This window comes from Filicampus tigris, chromosome 11 (genome assembly GCF_054856515.1).
Source record: "Filicampus tigris isolate MCC_2025a chromosome 11, RoL_Ftig_1.0, whole genome shotgun sequence".
NCBI classification, from domain to species: domain Eukaryota; kingdom Metazoa; phylum Chordata; class Actinopteri; order Syngnathiformes; family Syngnathidae; genus Filicampus; species Filicampus tigris.
In genome coordinates, this window is record NC_141227.1 from 6,277,901 (window position 1) to 6,305,677 (window position 27,777).

Here is a 27,777-nt window from a genome sequence, read left to right on the forward strand (position 1 = left end):
ATATTATATAAAACATATATATTAGGGATGGGACGAGATCTCGTGCTACGCGGGATTAGAACGCCACGAGATTTCTCGTCCCTGCACAGCACGACATCTATTTTCTTTTGACGGTGTTTTGGAGTCCGGGTGAAGATAGCAGATGTCCTTAAAGGGGCTGTCACTGAATGGGAACTTCCGAGGCCAAATCACGGAGTCGCTGTTGTGACCGACAACGCTCACAACATGGATGTGAGGCTGGCTTTGAGCCACACATTAAGTGCTTATCGTGCAGGGAATGAAGGCAACGCTTGTGCAGCTGGTCCAAAGTTGGCCGCGTATCATGTTTGTTTAAGTTGACGTGTCAAGCGTATAGTTTCTTTTTTCCACCGATGCTCAACAGCAGCAGCACTTTTGACGTCTAAATAAAGGCATGGCTCGAGCTGCCCGCGCACAAACTAATTATGGACGTAATCAGGCGCTAGAACAACTCTTCGGACATGATGGCTCGCGATCTAGAGCAGCGGGGTGCCGTATCTGCAGCTCTGAGGAGCCCAGAACCACGACGAGTTGCAGAAATCTTGACACAGACGCAGTGACATTCCTCTTGTTGAAGATCGACTGAGAAACAAGTTGAACTCTACAATACAATACGATTTTATTTACATAGCGCATTTCATAACAGCTAGAGCTGTAACAAAGCACTTTAAAAACAATACAATAAATTAAAAAAACATAAGAGGCAGTGATACATATTTTGATAAATATATCAATAAATTAACAAATATAAAAATAAAAATATAAATAAATAAAGCCAATAAATTAACATAAAACACTATATACAATTGAGTTACTGCCCCACGAGCACAATTGGATTTTGTCAAAGTATTCAGTAAGAGGAAAGATCTCAGCTTTAGCTGTTATTCCATAGCTGTTATTGTTATTCTTAAGTGACTCCTGTTTGCATTTGCACTTTAGAGCTAGATAATTAATTTTCTTGCAGTCTGTTCGATAAAAAACATTTTGAAAACTGAAAAAATTACATTACGTATTTTTTTATATTCAAAATTGAGCAAAAATCTCGTCTCGTCTCGTTCTCGCGGACTCAATCTCGTGAGACATCTCGTCTCATGTACATATAATGCCATTTGTACCGGTCAGTCACATAGGCGGAATGCCCAGCTCTGGTCATGATTATTAAAAAAAGAACAAGCTGGTGACACATTCAAATTGCGATATAAACCGCCTTAAACTAATATCAAAGTCGAATATTACTGTGTACAAAAGGAGCCCCATTAAAACACACATACAAATAATGCATCAGATTTATATGGTGCTAGAAAGAATACCAAAAAACTGAAAAGGTGAACCAAAAAGTGATCAGTGATTCTCAACCAGTGTGCCGTGAGAGATCATCAAGTGTGCCACAGGAAGTTATCCAATGTCAATTATTTTGACAAAAAATGTATTTTTTTACTCAGAAAAAGCTGTTTTTGGTCATTAACCATGCCAACCACGTATAATGACAGGCAAAACAATCAAATGCTCTTCCACTAGATGACAGAAGATACATAATTAACCAGTATATCCACGTTTTGTTAAGAATCCATTGTTTTGCTAAGTGGTGTGCTATGAGATTTTTCTGAAATCTGAAATATGTGCCTTGACTGAATAAAGGTTGGAAAACACTGGATTAGATTTTATTTATTAATAATTTAATTTCAGGGGTAGAATAGAATGATCTGTTAAACTAAGGATGTAGCTAATTTTAGCAATGTTGGCAAGCATCCTGAGATGTTTAAGGCAAAAAGAAACAATTTGTTGTTTTACACAAGATTTAAACGTGAATAATTTAAATCTCAGGATGTGAATTGGGAAATTTCATTTCATTTCCTTCATTTATTTCATTCATTTATAAAAGAAAAAAAAATGAATATAAATGTTCTCCGATCTAGAATGAAACGGAGCAGAAAGAAGACAAGTCTTAATTAAAACTGTACCATTCTCTCGTTTCATTTTCAGTTCTTCATACCTCTCTCCATATTAATAAGGCTTCTTATAAGAGGAAACTATTCTATCAAAATATCAAAACACTTGCATATCACTGTTAATGTCTAAGATGAAATGTTACATTGACTAATTTATCGTGAATATTAAACACCTTTCAAACTATTTAAAATTCAACACTATCTCACATTATGATGACATAATGGACAACCCAAGGGAGTATTTTGCGTCAGTATGATGTAAGACTGAAACCAGAATTGAGAAACCACGTCATACCTGTTGTGAGTCACGGTTGAAACAGATGAGTCACACCTTGAAGTTTCAGTGATTATTTATCTGGAAAATATTATTAAAAGCATACACTCATTGTGGTATCCATGATGATTACCATTCAAATTATGGCAGAGACTGTGAATAATATCTATAATATTTACGTAGTTTACCCTGCGACTGGCTGGCGACCAGTTCGGGGTGTAGTCTGCCTTCGCCCGTTGACGGCTGGGATAGGCTCCAGCAACTCCCCGCGACCCTATATAGGATAAGCGGTTTGGAAGATGACATGACATTTACGTAGTTTATATGTCTTTGTAGGGATATGGCAACAGTCCAGGAAGTACACAGCTGCTATAAGCTCCAGCAAATAGAGGAATGATGGACGGTAAATGTAATATACATTTTCAACATTGGGGAAAAATGTCTGCCAGTTGTAATGGTAATTAAAAGAACAAGCTTCCTCCACCACATAAAAAAAAAAAATAATAATAATAATAATTGGATAATGGATTGACGGATATTAGTTGAAGACATAGACTTCATGATGTAATGATTTATTTTAATGAAGCAAAAGGACACTCATAAGAAACATTAAGAAAGATATACCGGTACATACATTTACAAATGTTTATGCTATACATACTATATATATATATATATATATATATATATATATATATTTTCATGGTCTCTGTATTTTTTTGTCTTTTTTTTGTTGTGTGCTTGCATATATTATATGTGTTTAAACGTGTTTGTATTGTTTTTAAATTTGTGTTTATAGACCTTCACAAACGTTTCAGTGCTGTATGCTATAAAACATTTATGTAGGATGTATTTAAATAAAGTATTTGTGTTTTGCAGATTTTCATTGATCGCGGGGGGGAATCTGGAACATACGGCCATGGAAAAAGTATGAGACCACAATGTTTTCTTTAGTTTCCTGGTCATTTAAAATGCCTAGTACAAGTAAAGGTACATTTGTGTGAACCCATACATTAATGACAATAAAACAGCTGATATTTGAATTTAAGAGTTGATCAAGCTGACCTTAACCCACAATGGAGGTTGCTTTATTGTACATATGGTAATAAAACTGAAATTATATTTAAACCCTATCCCACTACAGTATATCACAGCCCTCAATTGCTTATCATCATTGACTCCCCGGTGCATCTGAAGTTGTAACGAGTGCATGCTTTATATATTTTAGATGTTGTGCAAATTTATTGGAATCAACTGTCAACAGATTGGACATGAGTTGGAGAGACACACGCACGCCTGCATAAGAAATAACAGCTGACAAAGCAGTCAGAGACTAAGACAGTTGTGGGAGGGCAAAACAAAACAAAACAAACAAAAAAACACTTTCTGCTGCACCAAAAGGACCAGTCTTCACAAACACCCCCTGATGCACCATTCTTTTTTGATGTTTACCAAATTGGTAAAGAGGTACCTCAAACAACAATAGAATCTGACAATAACTTGTCTATTAAAGGGCTATAAAAGTCCCCCGTGACGAGCAGGTGAATGAAAATCATGTTGATGTCCCGCATGCTTGGTTGCAGTGAAGAAGGCAAACATAGGCCCGAGGGACACCTTTGGCGCGTATTGTGAAAAAGCTTACGCACAACCAGCAGAATATGGGTGTTCCCCTTCCCAGAGGTTTAAGATGTCAGGGCAGTGCACATTATTGTCCTGATTCCCTGGGGTGAATGAATCAAGACTAAGGAGGAGGCGGAAGGAGCCACTTGAAGACTAAAGTGAAATTTGTGAGTGACTGCCAGTTGACAGTGTGCGATCCAAACGAGGGGAATTCACTCACACAAGACCACAAGGAGAAGGGGAATGGGGTGAGTGCAAAACAATTTTCCTTGTTAAATCATTAACAGTGCACCACCAAAGGGAGAAATCAATTTTCAACACTTTATACATTGTATACATTGTAAAAAAAAAAAAAAAAAATACCATGCACATGTGTACTGATTTGTGAAAAAATATGAAATATGCTCAAATTTTGACAAAGCTATATTCAGAATACGCATATCTATAGAAAATATACATACCTTCATTTTATATATCTTCATTTTTATCAACATGGATGTGTAACAGATGCATGATTTTGATTAAACCTATGAGGGTCCATTCAATTTCTGACTGTATTTCAGTGCTGAATGATGCAAATGTGATGTGATTTATCACTTACAAATTAAAAAAAAAAATGTTGTGGTGACGTAATATGTATATTAGGTGCAAAATGATGACATATTTAGCCTACCTTATTTGAGTGAAACATGAGCATTCTACAGTTAAAAGTACAATAACGTACAGGTAACTTTGTAATGAGCTGGTAGCTGGTATAACTAAAACTGTAATATGGAGTTACTGTTCACTTGACGTCTGTACTGTTATCTTCTTTGCTAAATCAATACAAAGAATAACGAATGAAAAAAAAGATATATATATATATATATATATATATATATATATATATATATATATATATATATATATATATATATTTCCAATTTTATTTTTAATGTAATTAAAATGCAATTAGCTTTCAAAAGACTCATTTGACCCTTAAAACCTATTGGGAAGGGTCGTTTGTACAGTAACTTTGAAAAGTTAATGTGGACTTCCACACTTCAATGTCAAATATAATAAACACTGGTTTATTTTTGTTTGATGCTAATTTTAAAAAGAGTGTAATGTTTAATCCAGCGGTAAAAATATGTGATCTTGAATAGACTGCATTTATGTAATGGGAGTCTGCTAGAGTTTTATCATTGTCCAACCAGCGCCTTGTCCTTCAGCACAGACAATAGCCTAACATGCCCTAAAGGAAACCGTGACATCTAGATGGTAACTCAATCAGCACCAACATAGACCTATTATTCATATAATTCCTCCGATTGACTGCTTGGCACAGCAGGTCTTTCGGGTTAGACTTAGTTAACCTATAAACAGTGGATTTGTTTTGTAAAATTGGCACAATTGTCAGTTGGAAAGATGCAAATGATAGTTTATCCTCAGCAATATTTGACGCTTTCCTCCATTTGTTCCACCCTGCCTGTCCCCTCCTCTTCACCTCTCTTCCACACGCCCCATTACTGTGATAAGTTGCCGCTAAATACTTGAACTTGAACGTAACCTTACCTTTGCACTGGCTTCCTTTTTTTTTTTTTTTTTGCTGCAACTGACATTCATTCCTCACTTTTCCACCCAGTTTGTTTTGGTTGAAAAACATGTACACTTAGCACAACAGTCATTTCTTTGTTGCAGGTAAATGCTTACATTCTGAACTGTAATTTATTGCATGAATCTGTTTACACCCTGACCCGGCACCATTCACTGCAGCCAAGATACTGCGTATATATTTTCTAAATTACATACAAAAATTAGAAAACCTGCTTGATAATCAGTTTTGATGTTGGACAAGCATTTGTCAAATGAGCTGTGTGTGTTCTCAACCAGGATAAGGATTATGTTTATCTGCCTAGCCATCATAGCCATAAAAATGATCAACAATCTTTTTTCATGGTGTGAAAATGAAATGTAACCTATACTTATCCTTTTAAGGTCAATTCTTTTCTTTGAATTTTAAAAACAGAGCATGATGACATTACTTATGCATGAAAGGATCCCTCCTTGTGTGTTTATTTGATTTTTCTTAAAGATACAATCTTATTTTAAAGATGAAGTCAACCTCCAAAATGTCTTTTCAAGAATATGTCCGTTTTGGGCCATCTCACGGGGACGGCCGTTTTGTCACTTTCTGTCAACTGAAAATGACATCACAGTTGTTCAGGGCTCAGCTGTAGAAAACAGGTGATTGGTTGTTACCTGAATCCTGAGCAACTGTGATGTCATTTTCAGTTGACAGTAAGTGGCAAAACGGCCTCCCCCTGAGATGGACAAAAATGGGTAGATTTGAATATTTAGCTCATATTCCCCAAAAGTTTGGGGGTTGACTCTCGCTTTAAGAAAACAGCATGAGGAATGTCCGCTTTATTTTGAAATGATTTCAGCTATTTCTTTCTGAATCTTTCCTTTGCCCTTCCAGGTTCCCACTCCTGTGGCTGATCAGTCTCTTGGCAACGCTAAAGTACTCCTCTGCAGGTGAACAAACTCACAGTCACCTCATTCATACTAAAAAGACACTATTTTCCAAACTAATTACAATTTAGTTCTCCATTGTTCACCTTCTTCTCTCCCTTTCTTTATTTCCATCAGTTGCTGACCTGAGGGATTGTGAGGCAGCAGGCAGCAAGTGCCATCAACAGGCCGAGTGTCTAAAAGTCCAAAACAATTTCACCTGTGTATGTGGCATGGGCTTCCAGGGTGACGGTCTTGTGTGCAGAGACATTGATGAGTGCCTCAGCGGCCTGCACAGTTGCCATCCGAAGGCCCGCTGCAACAACACCCTTGGCAGCTACAGCTGTCTTTGTCTCAGTGGATTCATCGGGGACGGTACAAACTGCCGGGATGTTGACGAGTGCCAAAAAGAAAACGGAGGCTGCCACGCCAACGCACTCTGCAGCAACTTTGAGGGTGGACGACGGTGCCGATGTAAAGACGGTTTTGAGGGAAACGGTTTCGAGTGCGCTGATAAAAATGAATGCACCAACCAAAATATTTGCCATTGGAACGCAACATGCACCAATAACCCCGGATCTTACGTGTGCACGTGTAATCCAGGCTACAAGGGCAACGGGAACTACCTGTGTCTCGATATCGATGAATGTTCAGAGACTCCGCAGGTGTGCTCGTCCTTGTTTGGCTACAAAGGCTGTAAAAATCTTCCTGGCACTTATCTCTGCACGTGCAGCAACGGCTTTGAAAGTAATGGCCAGAGCTGCGTGGACATTGACGAATGTGCAAGCAACATCTGCAGTCTATACGCAGACTGTTTTAACACGATCGGGTCATACCGATGTAACTGCAACAGCGGTTTTGTCGGAAATGGCCTGACGTGTGTTGATTTAAATGAGTGCAATGAGGACAATGACTGCGATCCCAATTCTGTATGTATCAACAGGCTCGGAAGTTATGAGTGCTCCTGTCTGGAGGGGTTTGAAGGAGACGGTCGATTGTGTGAGGATATTAATGAGTGCGCAACACCAAACATCTGCCCTCCTCCCACGACATGTGTCAACACCAACGGGTCATATTTGTGCGACTGCGGTAGCGGCTTCATCTTTAATAAATCCGAGTGCCGTGACCTGGATGAATGCGCGGCAGGCCGTTGCAGCCCCGACTCGATCTGCTCTAATTTCCCCGGTTCCTTCGCATGCCAGTGTGCAGCAGGTTACAGGGGAGATGGCTTCACATGTGCGGATGTGGATGAATGTTCCGTTTCTACTCAATGCCACTCCAACGCTCTTTGCACTAACCTGCCCGGTATCTATAACTGCACCTGTCAGCTGGGTTACTCTGGAGATGGTGTGATCCAGTGCAGCGATGTGAACGAGTGTCTGGTGGATAACGGAGGCTGTCGAAATAAGGCGACGTGCGTGAACAACCTTGGCTCTTTCGCTTGCCTGTGCCAGAAGGGATTTATCTTGGTGAACCAGACTCTTTGCCAGGATGTAAACGAGTGTGCGGCACGGGAAAATCCATGCGGCGTTAATGAAGAATGCAAGAACATTGACGGCTCATATGAATGCCCCTGCCGGACTGGATATTACCGCCCCGCCGCCAGCATGGACTGCGTTGATATTGACGAGTGTCAAGAGAATCCTTGCCACGTTAATGCGACGTGCCTCAACGCAATCGGCTCCCACACTTGCACCTGTAAGCGAGGCTTTGAAGTCAATGGCACACGGTGTGATGACATTGATGAGTGCTCTGTGGTGGACACGTGCCATCCACGGGCACTGTGCAGCAACCTAATTGGGGACTTCCTCTGCTCCTGCCAGCAGGGGTTCAAAGGTGATGGCTTCTCTTGCCGGGACGTGGACGAGTGCATCGTGGATACCATTTGTCCGGATTTCTCAACGTGCGTCAACTCCCCCGGAGCACATGTTTGCTCGTGTCTGAATGGTACAGTCGCCCTGAATGACACTTGTGTGCCACCAAGTCCACTCTGTGACCCAAGGTGCCACATGAATGGCCTGTGCCACCACTCACCTGCTGGACCCCAATGTGTGTGTGACCTGGGTTACATTGGTGATGGGCTGGCTTGCTTTGATGTAGATGAGTGCCAAAGGGAAAACATTTGTCCTGAAAATGACACGGAATGTGTAAATGTCCCTGGTTCATATTCCTGTGTTTGCAAGCAAGGCTACATTCTCAGTGGAACTCAGTGCACCGGTAAGGAAAATATTTCAAATAATATCTACCTCTTATTTTGTTATCACAATTTTTTTTCCAAATTCAAAGCTAGAACACGAAAATCAATGGAAAGACCAATATTTACACCGGGCGGTGTGACCGAGCGCAACTGAATTGGACAATTGGAAAAAAAATAAAGCAGTTGACAATTCACACCTGCACAACAGGCGATTGACCCGTGCACGATTACCAACTTGCTGAGAAGGAAAACCCGCGACATATCCTGTTCTATTTATTCATCTCTTTAATTTCATTGAACAACAAAAAACATGGCGTGCTTGTCAAGGAAGAAGCAAATCGCCTCGGTTGCTTCAGCTACCGGGTATGTTATTGCAACACAAGAGAAACATGCAGGCGGGTGAGACGTAAAAGGAGAGAGCGTGGATATTTGAGAGGCTGTCAACAATGATCGCTGCTTCAGTGACTGAGACTCTCCACGCTGTGCTTTTTTAGCCTATACATATGAAATGGAAACTACAATATAGTCATTCTTTTATTGCAAAACACAATTTGTAAAGTTCACTTTATATAATAATCTTGGTGGCGGCCAGCTGGTTGGTGCTCACTTCATACGCAGAAATGTTTGTTTTTGTTGTGAATGACACAAGTACAGATGACATGGCATTTTAGATAGTTGTTACCCCTTCAATATTGCGACGGCGTTCACCCGCGATACACATTTTGAATAGCAGCTTTTGGCCACTTGGGAATGTAGTTGCAGAACCTGCAAATAGCCTAAATCATCTATGGTTGATAGAAATGAAAACAGCTGACTTAGATAAAATTGATCAGATCAATGGCATGACATTCCATATATTTGTGTTGTCTCATTCCTCTGGAGTTTTCATATGTATGGAAGTAAATCTGTGCCATGGGACATATGTAGCCAATTGTTTTTCATTGTCATTCTTTCTTTCTGCCCTTTTCTGTCAGATGTAAATGAGTGCGAAACAGGACAACATGAGTGCAGTGATTTTTCACAGTGTGACAATACTGTGGGAAGCCATGTCTGCTTCTGTCTCAGTGGCTTTACAGGTGATGGAAAGAACTGCTCCGGTAAGTGTCAACTCCTCGTATGCATTCACTACACATTATGACTATTTTGCGTCATTATAGTAACTCTCTTGAGAGATTTCTTCATCTCCATTTGGGGCCGCTTCCCTGACAATGTCCCATTTTGGATGAATTATAGACTTTGATGAATGCCAAGTCCAAAATGGAGGATGCCATAACGTTGCCGGCTGCATAAACACACCCGGATCTTTCACCTGTGACTGCCCTGTCGGCATGGAGGGTGACGGCTTTCAGTGCCAAGATGTAAATGAATGCGAGCAGAATTCCACCCTGCCACACAACTGCAGTGCCCAGGCTTTGTGCCACAACACATACGGAGCCTACAACTGCCAGTGCCAGGCTGGATATCAGGGCGATGGCTTTGATTGTGAGGATATAGATGAATGCCAAGAGAACACAACTTGTAGCACACGCATGGCATGCAGCAACACCATCGGTTCCTACACCTGCCAGTGCATTTTTGGCCTGGTATATGACAAGGGGACATGTGTGAATGAAGATACATGCCTAAACACCAGTTCCATCTGCCATCCCCTCGCTGAGTGCCAACGCTATCAGGGCTCCTTCTACTGCCAATGCAAAGACGGTTATCAAGGCAATGGCTCGGTGTGCTCTGATGTGGATGAATGTGACCGATTCCAAGTTCAATTATGTCCTAGCTACTCCACCTGTTTCAACACTTATGGCTCCTACATCTGTGAATGTTGGGAAGGGTTTCTTGACAACGGGACGCACTGTCAGGACCTGGACGAATGCGCAATGGGGAACTTCACCTGTACGGACAACAGCACTTGTAACAATGTCAATGGCGGCTACAAATGTATTTGTGACTCGGGCTTCTCTGGGAATGGATCCATGTGTTTGGATGTAGATGAATGCTCTCTAGGCTTGATTCGGTGCCCTAATTCCTCCATCTGCCTGAATTCAGTGGGATCCTTCTTCTGCGAGTGTTGGGAAGGTTACCAAAACAACAGCAGTGACTGTGAGGATATTAATGAGTGCCAGGACAACTCCACCTGCCCTGAATATAGTACATGCATCAACACCAATGGCAGCTTCCAATGTATTTGTGATGCTGGATTTTCCCATGTCAAGGACTTATGCGTGGACGTCAATGAGTGCAACGAAACTAATATTTTGAACATTTGCAACAATGGGGCATGCATGAATGCAATTGGATCATATTACTGTGAATGTATTAGTGGATTTTGGAGTAATGGAACATCGTGTGTCGATGTAAACGAATGCTCAGACTCTCGCAACTCAACAGTGTGCCCGCCTCAGTCTACATGTATCAACAGCCCTGGTTCTTACCGTTGCCCTTGCAACGAGGGCTTTATTCTCAATGGCACCATGTGTCAGGATATAGATGAATGTCAACAACCAATTGTTAGCTTGTGCCCCGAGCACTCATTCTGTCAAAATACCGCAGGATCCTTCATTTGCGAGTGTTATCCTGGGCACACGTCCTTTCTGTTGGGTTGTGAAGATATTGATGAATGCAAATACAACACCTCCTGTCGCCTTGATCAGGTGTGCGCCAATGTTCCTGGAACATACAACTGCTCTTGTCCTTCGGGATACCACGAGGAGGGGGAAATGTGCGTCGACACCAATGAATGTGAGGATTTACCGTGTCATTCCTTGGCACGTTGCTGGAATAATCCCGGTTTCTTTTCATGCCATTGCCCTCTGGGCTTCGCAGGAAATGGCTCCTGGTGCGAAGATGTGGACGAGTGTGCGACATTCAGCAATGCATGCCAACCTGTTGCTCACTGCCACAACACCCCGGGGTCATTTGTATGTTTATGCATGCGTGGCTTTGTCAGTATTGGGCCACTGTGTGTAGACCTTGATGAATGCCAACAGGCCAATGGGCAGTGTCACTCTGCTGCCACCTGCTCCAACCATGTAGGAGGTTTTAAATGTACCTGCGGTCACGGCTGGAATGCAACCACAGACAGTGGTCATGGAAAACGAGGATGTGTGGACTTTGATGAATGTGTGTCACACGTGACATGTCCGGGGCACACTTCTTGTACAAATCTGCCTGGGTCTTACACCTGTTCCTGTCCAGAAGAAAATATAGTCTGCAACATGATTCAGAATGGTTAGCTATGCATTATTATTCATTTATTTCTTATTAATACCCTGTGCTTTTCCACATAACTGCAGTAATGTGTGTGTCACAGAGAATGTGCCATTTGAGAATTATTTCAATTTGTCTTATTGCTGACATTGATTACCCCTTATGAGTATTCACTCATTTTCAAGAGTAGAAGTTCACTGACATCAAATAAGTGTTCAGGAATTTTTTGGAATGTAGGTATTTCTATATGAAATATTGAACAATATGATATTTTAAACAAAAGCTTTCTACAAATATATAATGACACTTAAAGGGGAGTTTGTAGTTTTCAAACTGCTAGCAAATTTTGAATGTAGTCTCAATTTACTCCATCCGCTAGCCAGCTAGCGGAGGAAAACAGTCCAGGTGAGGTGTGAGTTTTATTTATTCAAGGGGAGTTATCTGTTGATCCATCACATCTGTATAAATAAAAAACACAAACCCCCAAAAAACAAATGCAGTTCAATAAGCAGTACAGTACATAAACTACTGTGCAATATGCACTCGTGCATATTATAAAGGGGAAATCAACCCAAACATATTTTTTCAAGAATATGTTCCCAGCAGGCCCACTAGTTGAAACACGGCATTCTGATTAATATTGCATTTGTGGTTAAGTGGTTGAGTTAATCCACTCGTTTTTAGCCATCTCAGGGGGCGGCCATTTTATCACTTCTGTCGACTGAAAATGACATCACAACTGCTCAGGGCTCCGGATAACAACCAATCAGGGCTCATCTTGGATTAACTCTTATTCCACAAACGCAATATTTATCAGAATGCCTTGTTTCAAGTGTCTTGCATGGAACATATTCTTGAAAAAAATATGTTTGGGTTGAAATTATTACAGGGTATTTGTTATTGTGTTTTCAGGGCAAATTAATCATGTTCCCTTTACTTGCAACACATTGTTTCTGGCACACTAAAGGTATTGAAGCCAACTATTAGAGATGATTTTTCAGGTGTGTTCCGGGTTCGGTTTTTATTACAAAAACTCACTTCACATGTTTTAATTTGTGTCAATTTGGCCTAACATAAACTAAAGGCAATTATGTCTAACAGTTGTACTGATCAACACTTTGAATTGCACCAACAGAGAGCAACCTGTACCCATTTGGAGCAGAGGTTGGCGACAGAAAAATACACACGGACACAAAAGATGGAAATTCTCCATACATCGAACCACCAATAGGTTTTCCATTCATGGGGAAATTATATGACAGAATTTACGTAAGTTTGTTAAGAGAGAAAATCTCATAGAGTCGCAAGAAAAAGTGTGTGAAGCCTTTGGAATGACCTGAATCACTACAGCGCAGAATTCATAGGGCCTATTTTACTGAGATCCCAAATAGCAGGTGTGAAATTGTATGTTGACTCACTCGAACAAATTGCACGCTCTGTATGTAACAGGAGTAAAAGTGGTAGCAATCGGCTGTATTTGTAAGACATTTCTGCCCTTTTATGTACTTCTGATGTTTTTTTCACCACGGAACATTTGGGAGTGCAAAAAGCGCAAATGACGTTTGAAGTGGTGGAATAGGAAGTGAAGTAGAAGAGGCAAACAAACAACTGTGTTACAGCAAAGAAATCCATATCTATGATAATTTTGTCGAAGTCAGCCACCGCATAAGAGCCATCTTTTGTTTATTTAACTCACCCAGTGGGCGTGGCAATTGGGTATACGTGCTCTCCCTGCATAATGTTGCATTAAAACTTTGGGACTGCACACCTGAATAATTGCAGACAATGTCAATTGTCAGTTGAAAGCGTTTTATGAGGCATTACTCCTTCTTGTGACTGGCTTCAAGTCAGCCCTAGATCATATTGCTGAATAGATGATATGTTGTTGTTTTTTTTTTTAATTTCACAAATGTTTACACAAGTGGAAGTATTCTCCCCACCACCTCTTATTTTGCCTGTGCTACGCTGGCACCACTGTGTGTGCATGTGTGGGTTTGCACCTGCCTTTCAGATGCACACACACAAAAAAAGCTTTAAATTCAATTATACAGGTACAGGTTCCATTGATGGTGCAAATCTTTTTAAAGAGGAAGTTAACCCAAACATATTTTTTTCAAGAATATGTTCCCAGCAGGCCCACCAGTTGGAACACAGCATTCTGATGAATTTTGCGTTTGTGGAATATTACACTTGACTGTGAATGAATATTGACTTCCGCTTTAATGGTTTATGTTAGTCTTATCTTATTTTTCTTTATCGCCTTTGTATTACAACCTGGCATTCGAACAAGGATGTGTAGACTTTTTATATCCACTGTAATTATTTCGTATTAGTTTAGTAAAACTGTTTTATGTTGTAACTTGAAGATCGAATCACATTTTATGACAAATTTAAGCAGAAATCCAATTAAGTCCAAAGGGTTCACATACTTTCTCTTGCTACCATATAAAATCAGTATTTACTCTTTAAATATGGACTTAAAAGGTATTGTTACATTTTGATAAAGATGATGAAAATTTTCACAATTTATTGAATAGTCAATAAGTCAATGCAGTTTTTATTGAGATTTGCTTTTTTTTCTTTTCTGTTATAGTTCTCTGATAATGGACTTGTCCAGTTTCAGTCTGCTGCTGAGAATGAGCAGTATCTGTTTCCTGCTCCATTAGCCGCTGGGTTTCCCACTGATATGAATGTGTCACTTTTGGCGGTGTTCTGGGATGATGCTGACCTCACCCAAGGCGATGGACGTTTGTTCTATAAGGTAGGTCATAAATTGAAGGCCAGGGAAGAGGTTGAAAAAGAATATTTGAGTGCTGTAGTATTTTAATCCCGTCATTTTTTTTTCTTTTTCCAGGAATACCGTGCATCCGATAAGGCAGATGTGTACTCGCACATAGTGTTTAATCGTACAGCCGTTGATGTTTCAACATTTTTGGGGCAGAGAGGAAAGCCTGCATTCAGTCCTTCTTGGATACTCAAAATCACTTGGGACCATTTAATGGCTGTGTCTTACCAGAAGATCAACCAATCAGAGGTAACATGATTAATTATATGACAAAATTCTGAGTCCCAACCATGGAGACAACTTTTGTATGAAATTAGTCCGATTTTTAGGTGTGCTTGAAATTGGACATATAGTTGGTATGCATAACAAAACCAATACTAATATCAGAAGCTTTGTAGTTAGTTGTTCACATGTGTCTGCTCTACTGTCATTAATAAATTGAATTTAGGCGCCCTCTTGAGGCAGGCTCCACAAAAGCATGCATGCATCATGCATACAAACGTGTCACCTTCCTAAAACAATTGCCTAAGTCATATTTGGGCTTTTTAAAAAAATTTTTATCCCATAGGCATCTCCTTATGACACCAGCCACCTCTACTAAAAATGGTACATCCAAACAGATCATTCTACCCCTGAAATGAATTACAGTATTAATAAATATAATCTAATCAATATCTGGTTCAGTGTTTTGTGTTTTCTGAAGAAAAAAAAATCCATAAAATATGACTTATGACATTATTTTAGGAATGTGACGATATGCACTCTGGTCCTGTGTTTCCCAACCTTCATAGAGCCAAGGCTCATTGTATTAGAAAAGTCTCACGGACCAGCAGCAAAACAAAACTGTCACAAAAAGTACTATATTCAGTATAGTACCAATATTTAAATAATAACGAGCATTTCTCAGTTTACTCACAAGTACATCCTCCGATATGTACTAACTTTGTGTGAAATCTGGGCCCGTTCCCTTGAATGCAAAGCTGATACTTTTCAAGAATTGAAGACAGAAACACAATGTGATCTTAAAAACTAGTCAAAAAACTTTACTAAAACTTTTTTTCAATTTTTCTTCTAGCACATCAGATTTTCATAATAATAGTACTATAGATTACAATACATGGTGGAATCCGTATTGTGCAAGTTTTTATAAAGTAGATCAAACTTCAAAACAAAAAATGAAAATATCTCAAATGCCTAATGTGGTAGAGGGAAAAAGTAAAGACATTTTTGAAATCATAAATACATTTGGGGATGAAGCCATCTCTGATTAAAATGATCTGTTGACAAGTGAAATTTTCTGATCACTTAGCTGAAATTGGATCATTTCCTGCAGCCTTATGATCTCTCATGGCACACTACTGTACCGTCACACAGTAGTTGGGATTCACTGCTCTGGTGCACACAGTGCCAGTGTATACGACAGAAGCATAGAACACAAACCAATAAAATGTGTTCATTAACTTACACCATGTGTGCTCATTACAGACAAACACTTTCCAGTGTATTCTGACCACGGATGGGGTACAGTCCTTTGCTCTCCTGCAATACGGCGACATGAGATGGGGTCCGGGCCAGAGAGAACATCACGATGCCCTTATCGGCTATATGGATGGGAAAATCACCCACAAAGAGTCCACTGCCCCCCCAGAAAACATATTTGGCCCCGGGGGAAGATACAGGCCGCAACAAGTGAAAGGGCCCTTGGGGAAATTAGGCCAGATTGTGTATGACTTAAGTGGAGCGAATGAGTCTGAGGCGAACCCAGGACTGATGTGCCAGGCATGGGCAATGAAGGAGCCTGATCCTTCTGACTGGACTGATAGCTTACCCTCATGTCACTGTACCCGCACCCAAGCTCTGGAGGATTTGTCCTTTTTGCAAGATACCACTGACCAAGGATCACAGTTGAAAACTTTGAGGGGACAGAGATGGGGTGGTGATGGGGGCCATATCTTCCGGTCAGTCTTGACCAACAAATATGGATCAGGAAAGAGATGTGTGTATGATCCTCAGGGGCCTCTGCTGGCAGGTTACAATGAGCGCTACTTCTCAAGACAAAGCACACAGAAACATATCGGTAATATATGTCATTGCTTCTTAGGCAATGACTACATTCACTGCTTTACAAAATTAAAACCAAAACAGTATTCATAGAAATGTATTTATGTAAGTACTATGCAAATAGGCATACATACTGTAACTAAGCACCATTTTAAAAGGGAAGTCAACCTAAACATATATTTTTTTCAAGAATATATTCTATGCAAGCCCACTAGTTGAAACAAGGCATCTCCTTTAAGGATTCGTGCATACAAATTTGGTTAGTAATTTGGTGTGCTTGCAATGTAATCAAAGTCAAAGAAGGTGCTGAAATATTGGACATAATGTGCAATTTTGATATATACGGAAGAATGACTTCAGGCTCTCTTGAACAAAATCTGACAAGGCATTTCTCTTTCCTTTTTTTTATCTCTTCAGTTGAAGATCTTCTGCCTTTCCAGTGGTGTTGTATTGGGTCTCCTCTTTGCCACCTTTACCTCAAAAAGCGTCCAATTGACCGCTGCAAAGGTTATAGTTGGGCCGGCCTGGATGGCTCCAAGCTAAGCAACAGGGTGACACAGGGTGTCGGTAAGGAGCTCTCTTTGTTGTGAATGCAAAAATGAAAAATATTCACACAGAACCAATTAAGCAGCAGTCATATTACACATAGACATTTAAATGTAATGATTGAATTACACGTCATCATCTTTTAATTAAACTCTATGCTCCGCTACTAAATGTGAATGACAGTCTACATGTAAACATACGGGAGTGGCTTAGCTCAGGTGAGCGGTCATCTCTCCACCAATTGCGGGTTCAAATTGCCCTGTCCAAGTATCCTTCGGCAAGAATCTGGACTCCAAGTTGCCCCTGGTCGCATTACCGGTCGGTGAATGAGGTGAAAGTAGTGCCGTAAATAAAACTTGGAAAACATTTTTTAATTTTATTTTTGTTTTTATAGTATTTTCAACTTTCTTATAATCCTGAAATTCTTTTCCAATTTCCTATCAAATGATCTGTATTTGTCCAACGCAGCATTAGTTTATGGCAGCCTCCATTTCATCACCTTTGATGGCACAAAGTACTCCTTTAAGGCACTTGGAGAGTTTGTGATCGTGCGGCTGTCTTCCACCACTGGATCCAACATCTTCACTCTGCAAGGACAGACTGAGAGACTGCGCACACACAAAAAAGGGAGCATTAACTTCCCAGTGGTGGTACGCATGGCTGCTTTCTACCAGGGCATTGGCAAGGTCAGTGTGCTCGTGCATGGAAAAAAATGACAGCAGAAATGAGTGTGCATGTGTTGTCATGAGTTCCGTTTAAGGATCTTTGAATTTCTCCTTTCTAATGGAGACTTTTGTTTTAAGACAACTGATTTTACATAAAATTATCATGATGCTATTTTTTCAATGTACTGAACACATATTACACACATTGGTGATCCTCAGGGGTCAGGTTTGACCCCAACCTGTTTTAGCTGCCGAAAACTTGTCTGTGTGTGTGTGTGTGTGTGTGTGTGCGTGTGTGTGTGACATAACATCCCCACACCTGCTGGTGTAGAGCTGATACTTTTGTGTTGCTACATTACAGGGGGTGGGGAAAATAACTATTTCCGCGAGAACATTGATAAGTTCTCGCAGAGTTTGCATGTGGGAAACAATTTGACTTGTGAACTCCTTCTAAAATGAGGAAGCCAATGTAGGCTTGCGAGTTGATCACATCCAAGTCTTTCCAACTACCGGTACACGTCTCCCCTCCAAAATTAAAATTATTAAAATATTTTGAATCGATAGTTATGAAGATCATGGATAACGATTTTATGCCTTCAACATGGCTGACTGTGTGTCTGGAGGGACACACCCTTAGCAGCATGTCTACCTTCTTGTTGAAGAAGAAGGGCTATAGAATTTTCTTCCTTTTTTTTCCCCAAAATGTTACATGGGGTAGGGGGAAACAATATTCCCTTTCAATCACCAGCAGACATGATCCCTTCAAAAAATATAAAGGTAATATTGTCCCTTTCCCCACTTCAACAGCAGGGTAGACTTAGCGCTGATAATATCAAAATAATTCCAGGCCCCACCAGATATGCAATCAGCCATGATGAAGACATTTGAGCTCTTCATAAGACCATCAATCAAAAAAAATGTCCAGGGGATGCACACCTCAAATTACAATAAAATTGGATGAAAGATTTTCAAGATACCCTCACTCTAAAACTGAAAGTTTGACCCGATGGTGGCGCTACAGGAAAGGTCATTTCATCACCAAAACCATAGGTTTCATCCTCTTGTGGCCAATAATGTTGTCAGAAAATTTGAGATCTGTATGAAAACTTTTTAAGATACTTTAATTCTAATTTAAAAGTTTGGCCTGATGGTGGCGCTAGAGTACAGGTCAACTCGCTGATAAGTTTCATTATCAAGGGGGCATTTATGTATTCAACAAATAAAGTGCCTGACTCAAAGACGGGTCGACAATTTTATGTCAAACACTTTATGGAGGCAAATATCCCTGGGATCAAATTGACCCTAAGATTAAAATGTGTTAGTAATATTTCTCAAAAGAAAAACACTATTATGAAAAGAAAAAAAAAATGTTTCAGAGCAAAAAAAAAATGTACTGTATCTGTATTTGGTTGATTCTTCCAGATTGAATGGAGATGTGCAGAGAAAGGAGAAGGACTGCAGTTGTTTATAGATGATGCTGAAATTGTTGTCACTGTTGGTAACAGCTACACATATGACACAACATTAAACACTGTTCTGTTGTATGAAACACTGAAACCGAAAATGTTTCTCAGGTGTCGTGCACATGGGAGAAAGAGACTTTGCTGTGCGCTGTGTTTCACTGGATCGCTGTGCAGCTTTGTACGCCGGTGGTCTGCATGTGCTGGTGTGGCGTGTGGAAGGCCACAAGCACCTGGCAGCCATGGTGGAAGTTCCGCAGACCTTTTACAACCGAACAGTGGGACTCATGGGCCACTGGAGTACAAACCGCTCAGATGACTTCCTCATGTCTGATGGCCAGCTGCTGCCCTCAGTAGACTATAACCCGCCCTCAGAAGACAAGCTGCATCTTTTTGGGTTGTCCTGTGAGTGAATTGCAGATACATTTTTATTATTTGACTATCCTCAGTGCAAAATGTTTACATTACTTTGGCTCTAAGCATTTGTTGTTATATATTCATGTATAATACAAGTGCAATTAATGGAACTAAATGTCTCATGGACTTAGTCAATCAAAGTATTTAAGCGGAAATTAACCCAAACACTTTTTTTTTCAAGGATATGTTCCCAGCAGGCCCACTAGTTGAAACACGGCATTCTGATTAATAGTGTGTTTGTGCAATATGAGTTAAACAGCAAAATCCACCCGTTTTTAGCCATCTCATCCCATTTTGTCATCTCTGTCGAGTGAAAATGACATCACAACTACCCAGGGCTCAGGGAATGACCAATCACATCACGCCCGTTTTCTAAAGCTGAGCCGTGATTGATCGTTACCTGGGCCTTGGGTAGTTGTGATGTAATTTTGAGTCGACAGAAGTGACAAAATGGCCGCCCCCAAAGATGGCTAAAAACGGGTGAATTAACTCTTATTCAACAAACGCAATATTTATCAGAATGCCTTGTTTTAACTAGTGGGCTTGCATAGAACATATTCTTGAAAAAAATATGTTTGGGTTGATTTCCACTTCAAGGTACATTTTGTATTTCAAACTGCACATACGAATTACACTACAAACTGTGTGCTTAGGGGCTGTTCCACAACCAGAGAGCTTGCTGTTCTCTTCCCCTCCACTGGACCCATTTGAACCAGTCTCCCTCAACAAATTGCTGGAGGGCTTCAGTCCTGATGTGGTCGAAGATCTGAGGCGAACCTGCCAAGGCAGCATGCAGTGTGTCCATGACAGTCTTGCATCCAGCACTTCAGACCTGGGGCTTCAAACCCTGTATGCAGAGCAAAAATACCAGGATTTGGCCCGAATATATGGTAAGACATTTTAATGTTGTATTTTGAGAATATTATTTAACCTGTGAGCTGTACTTTTGACAGAATATGTTGTGTCTGTTTTTTTCTGGTAGGCAATACACCACCCATAGTGACAGAACCTACACTGATCCATGCTCAGGTCAACTCTACTGTCAACATACAAATGATTGCCCAGGATCCTAATGGAGATCCTATCATTTATTCAATACTCTTCCCAAGACCCCCGCAGGTCTCCATTGGCAGTGGTGAGACGCACAAATACACGCGCACAGACACAGGCATGTTTCTTACCCTTGACCCAAACTGGCCAAGTACTCTTTAAAGAGGAAGTCACCCAAACATATTTTTTCCAAGAATATGCTCAATGCAAGCCCACTAGTTCAAACAAGGCATTGGGATAAATATTGCATTTGTGGAAGAAGAGTTAATCCACTCACACTCAATCCACAACGGCATTTCTGAGCACTACTGACTCTCCAAGCACATTGATTTCGTGAAAAAATTCACCTTAGTGAAGAGGGTTACCTCACTTCTCCGATTTTGTATCAAAAGGGCTTGCTCTTTGTGGTATAATTTGTTACTGTGAAATTCAAATATTTGATTGAGGTCCAATCAGACTCCACATGCTTTCTCCAATCCAGGAGATGGTTACTTAACCTGGATGCCCCTCAGCACCAAGCCCGTCAAGCTTACTATTAAGGTCACAGACAAGCTCTCCAGCTCCTTCTTTACCCCCATTTTGCGTATCTGCAACTGCCTTAATGGAGGGACCTGTCTGTCTGACAGCATCATTGAAAACCACCTACATGGGAAGTTCCAGGTAAACCTTTGAGAGAAGCTAATGTCTTTGTTTGACTATTCACATATACAGCACTCTATAATTGTGACTAAAAACTATTAGAACGGTTAGGCTAGTTCCATCCTTCATGACAACATTTGGCTTGGGCATCAAAACAAAACAAAACAAAACAAAACAAAACAAAACAAAACAAAACAAAAGAAAACAAAACAAAGCAAAACAAAGCAAAACAAAACAAAAGAAAACAAAACAAAGCAAAACAAAGCAAAACAAAACAAAACAAAACAAAACAAAACAAAACAAAACAAAACAAAACAAAACAAAACAAAATAAAACATATACAACTTAGAAGACCTTTTGTTATAATAATCAATTTTTGTACATTTGTCTGACAGGAGTTTTTTGTTTAGGTTACTGTAAAGTGCTGAATGTCTATGTTCAGCTTCACCTTAGGATTTTATCTGTATAGACTACATTTAAAGTCAATGGTGTAACCAACATGAAAGTCAATGAGCTGTCAATGTGAAGGAGAAAGATTTAGTTTTTAATCAGTCACAGCCATCGTACAAAAATTGTTCATACCAAGTTAAAATATTTGTCCAGACATTGAACAGGTACACTAACGAAAACAACAACAGCAGTTGAAGACAGAATTATTGAGAGATCTATTAAAATAGACTTGACGAAACATCTGTTAGTGACAACAACAACTTCTAGAGGGCAGTGGTGAAACCCAGAGGAGTGGCATTGCTGTCATTTGCTGAAAAGTAGAGAGACAGGCCTAAAAAAATGGAACAAAACTTGTGGACAAAAATAAACCTTTTCCAAAGTAATTGAATGGATCAGGTTTGAAGAAAGAAAAGATCTACTCATGATCCCAACCATACAGTTACAAGCTCATTCATGAAATACAGTGGCGCTAATGTCACAACACGGGCTTACATGGCTTCTTTTGTCAAGATCGCCAATCTTTATTGATAGTGTCATGATGATCATTGATTATTCCAGTTGCATTTTGGAGTCAATTTTCACGGGTTACTAGCCCTATATGTTGTTATTGTGATACTTATGACTCCTAGAATCCTGTCTTCAGACGTGCCTATCATAAACTTGCACCAGACAGTTGTTAATATGTACTTTGTTACTCATGTCCCAGGTGTTGGGCTGCCTATGCCCAAAAGGATTCAGTGGGAAGTTTTGTGGGAATATTGCAGACCCATGTAAAGGTAAGCCGTGTTTCCGAGGGGTTCAGTGCCAATCGGATTTACAGAGCGGGACCTTCAACTGTGGACAGTGCCCCAATAAAACTGTGTCCAATGGAAAGCAAGGCTACAAGTGCTTTGAGCATGGTCGGTCACAAATAAATGGCTACCTTTCGGTTCCAACAAGCAATTTCACTCCTCAGTCTTGTTTCACGCTGTACTTTCCCAGACATGTGCATGCCCCCTTTCACCTTCCCCTGCCACAAAGATGCGACTTGCTCCAGCACAAAGCAGAACTACACCTGCGCGTGTAAACCCGGCTTTTTCGGCGATGGCTTCAATTGCACGGGTATGGAACATCTTGGAGAGAAATGATCCCGCACCTTCACTAAAACGATTCCACTCTCCGTCTATGTACTGAAGATATTGACGAGTGTGCTGGGATGTCAACGTGCCCTAATGCCAAGTTTGAATGTAAGAACAAACCAGGATCTGTCGACTGCTTCTGCAGATACCAGAACGCTGAGGACTCTGATGGATGTGGTATGTAAAATATCTGAAAATCAGTTTAATGGAATGGAAATTTACTTTGGAAGAGCTATGTTAAAAAGAAAAGTAATATTAGAGTCCAATTGCTCATGATCTGAGCACAAAATCATTCACAAGGACAAACATGCAAATGTGATTAATTTATCCGTGCTATGCAGCCACTTAAAGCGGAAGTCAACCCAAACATATTTTTTTCAAGAATATGTTCCCAGCAGGCCCACTAGTTGAAACATGGCATTCTGATTAATTTTGCATTTTTGCAATATAAGTTAATCAGCAAAATGCACTCCTTTTTAGCCCACTAGTTGAAACAGGGCATTCTGATAAATATTGCGTTTGTGGAATAAGTGTTAATCCACTCGTTTTTAGTTATCTCTGGGGGGCGGCCATTTTGTCTTCTGTCGACTGAAAATGACATCACAACTGCTTACAACGACCAATCACGGCTGACCTGTTTTTTGAATCTGAGCCCTGATTGGTCGTTGTGAGCAGTTGTGATGTCATTTTCAGTCGACAGAAAACAAAATGGCCGCCCCCAGAGATAACTAAAAACGAGTGGATTAACACTTATTCCACAAACGCAATATTTTTCAGAATGCCCTGTTTCAACTAGTGGGCTTGCATAGAACATATACTTGAAAAAAATATGTTTGCGTTGACTTCCACTTGAATAATGTGGTGGTCCTAATTTGTGTAGCTTTACTTCCTGTAATAACAATAATACTAATACTTGAATTATCTTCAACTGCACAGGTGATTCTGCCAATCCTCCAGGTAATTATTTATAGGGATTAATTGTTATACTCACCATGCCCATATTTGGTCATAAGAGGTCATCACGTAGGTGTTGATGTCTTGATGTGTCTACAGGCGGCAATGTGTTCATTGTGTCTGTGGATTGGAGGAGGAACAGAGCTGATGGACTTGAGCAGGTGGGTTGGTGGGTCTGTGGCAATCGCAGTGATTGCTGGAGGCTAGTGACAAGTTACAATGCCCACTCCAATCAGACTAACATACAAATGTGTATTTTTTCCCCAGCTGGTAAACATTCTGTCCCTAGGCTTCCAGAACAAATTCTATAATGCCAGTAAAAAGGATCCAGGACAGAGTTCCATTCCACGTCCGGTTGAGTATCGCATCAATGTGTCCAGTGACACACCTCACTGGTACATCAGAGACTACCTGGCCAGAGTCAGCAGCCACTACGACATAGGCACCATAAACGTTGATGGTAAACACACACTACTTTAAAATATTCACCATATTGAAAATATGCCATTGTTGTTGTGGGGCCCATGGTAGTTGTTGTTGGACAATGTTGGGTACATAAGTTGATGACATTCATGCTCCTCAACCATGTATATAATTTTTTTTTAATTATTATTATTTTGGTACAGTAATTTTCAACATGTTTTATGTTTTATATTACAGTATTTAATCAGTGGCTAACTAAATAAGATTTGTTAAGTTAATTAAGGCGCCTGAGACAGCTACGGGGTCCTTTTGACCCGGAAGTCATTAGACAGAGTGCAGCTCATTGCGTCATGTCTCGCTGTAACTGTCGCTGATGTTCTGTGGGTTGCAGAAGTAAAGAGACACTTTTTTCAAAACCCCCGGCATGCTTGGAATTATTCGTGTCCATTGTTTTAAGTCTTGCAGCTCAAGACAACAATATCATCAAACACTGTTTTACTTTTTAGGAGATTAAGTGTACCATCAAGTGTTGACTAAATATATCCAAATTGCCTTTGCATTGTCATACAAGAGTAGAAAATGTTTTGTTGAAGATTTGTCTCTCCAACTTGCTCAATGCCTTCCCACCCACAGATCTGGATGAGTGTCAGGCCAAAGAGGCGATGTGTGTGCACCCAGCCCTTTGCATCAACACTTACGGAGGCTACAGGTGTATGTGCAACGGCACAACTGATGTGGATGAAACACAATCTTGTGTATTAAGTAAGTATCTGTGCACTTTTAACATAGGATCATGAATGTCTCGGAAATTAATGAGTTCTTATATGTGGGATATGCAATTAAATATGCAAAGAAACAAACCTGATAGAAATGTTGTGCTGACCAAACTTTGTTGAAGAACTCTGAGTAAAATAATTGTGTTTCAAATATAGCAGATCGAGATAACGTGGACAACAAAACCAACCTAGATCTTATACTGGGCCTGGTTCTTGGCTTTGGCATCCCCATGCTGCTGCTTCTGGCTGCACTGGCCTGTTTCTGTTGTTGCTGCAAGAAGACAGTGACTGGAGAGTAAGTAATCCAAGCTAGCTACACATAAAATCATTGTTGACTACACCTGCAAATTATATTGGAGGGCTTGACAAGTTGTGTGCTGTTTAATGCTGCAGAAGAAGTCCTCTGTGCCCCGGGATAACTTAAATAAATAAATAAACCAGACTGGTAACTCTACTACTATAACTAGTCGGGGCACTATTTTAATGTTTTTTTTGGGGGGGGTCTACCACTTATCCTGTTCAGGGTGTGGGCTGGAGCTTATCTCAGCTGCAAGAAGCAGGTTACCCTCAACTCGTCGCCATTCAGTCACATGGCAGTTTAATAATATAATGTAATATAATAATAATGATTATAATAACAATTGACTACACGGTGGCATACCCAAAACCATTCTGTGATGAGTTTGCATGTTCTCCCATGTTTGAACGGGGTTGCTTCAATTATCTATAGGTGTGAATGTGAGTTTGTCTGGTTGTTTGGTCTACCATTGACTGACAATCAGCCCAGGACGTAGCCCGTGTCTATAGCCCAAAGTCAGCTGGGATCATACCGTCGTCTTACCGATGACAAGCAGCAAATAAACGGATAACTTCAATAATAAATAGTAATAGTACGATTCCATTTTGTCCGCTGATAGTGTAGTGGTACACACGCCTGAGTTGTGTGCGGGCAGCGTGGGATCGATTCCCGCTCAGTGACAGTGTCTATGTGTGCCCTGCGACTGGCTGGCGACCAGTTCGGGGTGTAGTCTGCCTTCGCCCGTTGACGGCTGGGATAGGCTCCAGCAACTCCCCGCGACCCTGTATAGGATAAGCGGTTTGGAAGATGATGATGACGATTCCATTTTGGGATTGAAATCAGCAAAATTCAGTAAATGATCAATTAAGTCCATTTTTAGGATTAGTAGTTCCTCATTTACTCTGAAATAAACGATTATCATTCAAGGATCATTTAACCAGAGGTCACCACATGCGCAGCCAGCAGGTCTGTTCTAAAAAATAGCTCACCTGTGATGGGACATTGCGATTTGAAGTTATTGCAGATTGATATGTATCTGCTTTCCTAATCATTGTGATAATTTATTAACATTGTTAATTGTCAATAATAGGATAATAATCTTATTAAAGGTAATATGAGAAAATGTGTTATTTCACAAATGAGTATTGTCGAGGTGAATGGGACAATGAGCCTGGGGAGGCGAGCTCTGACATTATCAAACTGCGGTACTAGCTAAGGTTTTGCTTGTGTTAATCGGAACAAAAGAAGTAACCCTCAGCTTCAAAAAGGTTGATGACCCCTGAGCTAAACAGTGTAATGTTTGAAATAAATATACAAGCATGTAATAATCACAGGTCATTGTTGGAATTTCATATATAGAGTACATACTGTTGGATGATTATAATAATTCTGTACGTTGGATGTAAATCCATGCTAAAGTACTTCTCATTGGCAGATTTGAGTATAATGTGACTTTGTGCTTCATAGTGTGTCCTTGGCTCCCGCATGTCTCTACAGATGCACGGCATCTGGGCCAGGTGTTAGAGACACATAATCCCCACAATGACTGGCCTGCCTTCTATGTTATCTGTAAACTAGACCCTATGGATATAATGTAGGGGGATGGCTCTAGAATTGTGGGATTACAATGTTAGATTAGAGTGAATCATGACATGGTTATCGTGAGGCGGGTCGGATAAAATAATCTTTCCAAGTTTGCGATATGACAACAACCGCCAATGTTCCCAAAAAAACACCTCCTCTGCAAATATATATTTTTTAAATTTCTATTCTTTATCTATCTAAGATGGATTCCACATTAATATTCATTAGTTGTTGAATATTACGGCACAAGGCCTTATTCAAACATATCCATAAATTGATTGAGATTATTGTCTGCAGTATGTAAATTTTATTTAACATTAAACACAGAAAGACATTCACGATACATCCACATTACACAGAGCTGTCCCTCTTGGCCATAAATGAGGTATAACAACGCTAGTTATCAGTATTAACAATTTTTAGACGGTAATGGCTCACATTGTGCAAATTGAAGATGTCAGCCTGTCTCCCATAAATGTGATGTAGCGCATACATTCCTCCCAATTATGAAACTCTTCAGCTCCGCGACAGGATTATTGTACTATAAGAAAGTTAGACCTGCTTTTATGCCTTTTTTTTTCTTTCAGTCTGCCTCAGTTGTTGTCAGACCACATACAGGAAGCAAACAATCCTCAGCCCTTCAACTACTCTGACCCTTCCCTGCACTACACGACCCACTGCAGTCCCCGGATCATCGACAACTTCACACCCCGGCAACGCATCAGATAGCACATGCTGAATTGACACTGTTACATACAGCATGTGCGTGTTTTGTTCCACTTTTGGGACATACGGA

General features: G+C 40.3%; 1 protein-coding gene across 1 annotated transcript; it reads left to right on the forward strand.

The window, feature by feature from the left end:
• Nucleotides 1–4,104: 4,104 nt before the first annotated feature.
• On the forward strand, nucleotides 4,105–27,710 carry LOC147139545 (uncharacterized). The gene is made up of 25 exons (XM_086045746.1): nucleotides 4,105–4,109; nucleotides 6,323–6,378; nucleotides 6,493–8,571; nucleotides 9,526–9,648; nucleotides 9,785–11,776; nucleotides 12,891–13,024; nucleotides 14,349–14,516; nucleotides 14,610–14,789; nucleotides 16,026–16,617; nucleotides 17,019–17,168; nucleotides 17,616–17,833; nucleotides 19,235–19,310; nucleotides 19,387–19,677; nucleotides 20,343–20,579; nucleotides 20,672–20,824; nucleotides 21,221–21,399; nucleotides 22,535–22,727; nucleotides 22,810–22,929; nucleotides 23,004–23,123; nucleotides 23,883–23,903; nucleotides 24,000–24,061; nucleotides 24,168–24,360; nucleotides 24,957–25,085; nucleotides 25,256–25,394; nucleotides 27,569–27,710. The coding sequence occupies exons 1-25, from the start codon at nucleotides 4,105–4,107 to the stop codon at nucleotides 27,708–27,710; spliced, it is 7,752 nt and encodes a 2,583-aa protein (XP_085901872.1).
• The last annotated feature ends 67 nt before the right edge of the window (nucleotides 27,711–27,777 follow it).

Excerpts from the sequence above, each read along its gene's own strand:
- LOC147139545 (XM_086045746.1), top strand. Across the intron at positions 9,649-9,784 it reads TGATGGAAAGAACTGCTCCG|ACTTTGATGAATGCCAAGTC; the intron begins GTAAGTGTCAAC and ends GATGAATTATAG. Across the intron at positions 22,930-23,003 it reads CGATGGCTTCAATTGCACGG|ATATTGACGAGTGTGCTGGG; the intron begins GTATGGAACATC and ends TATGTACTGAAG.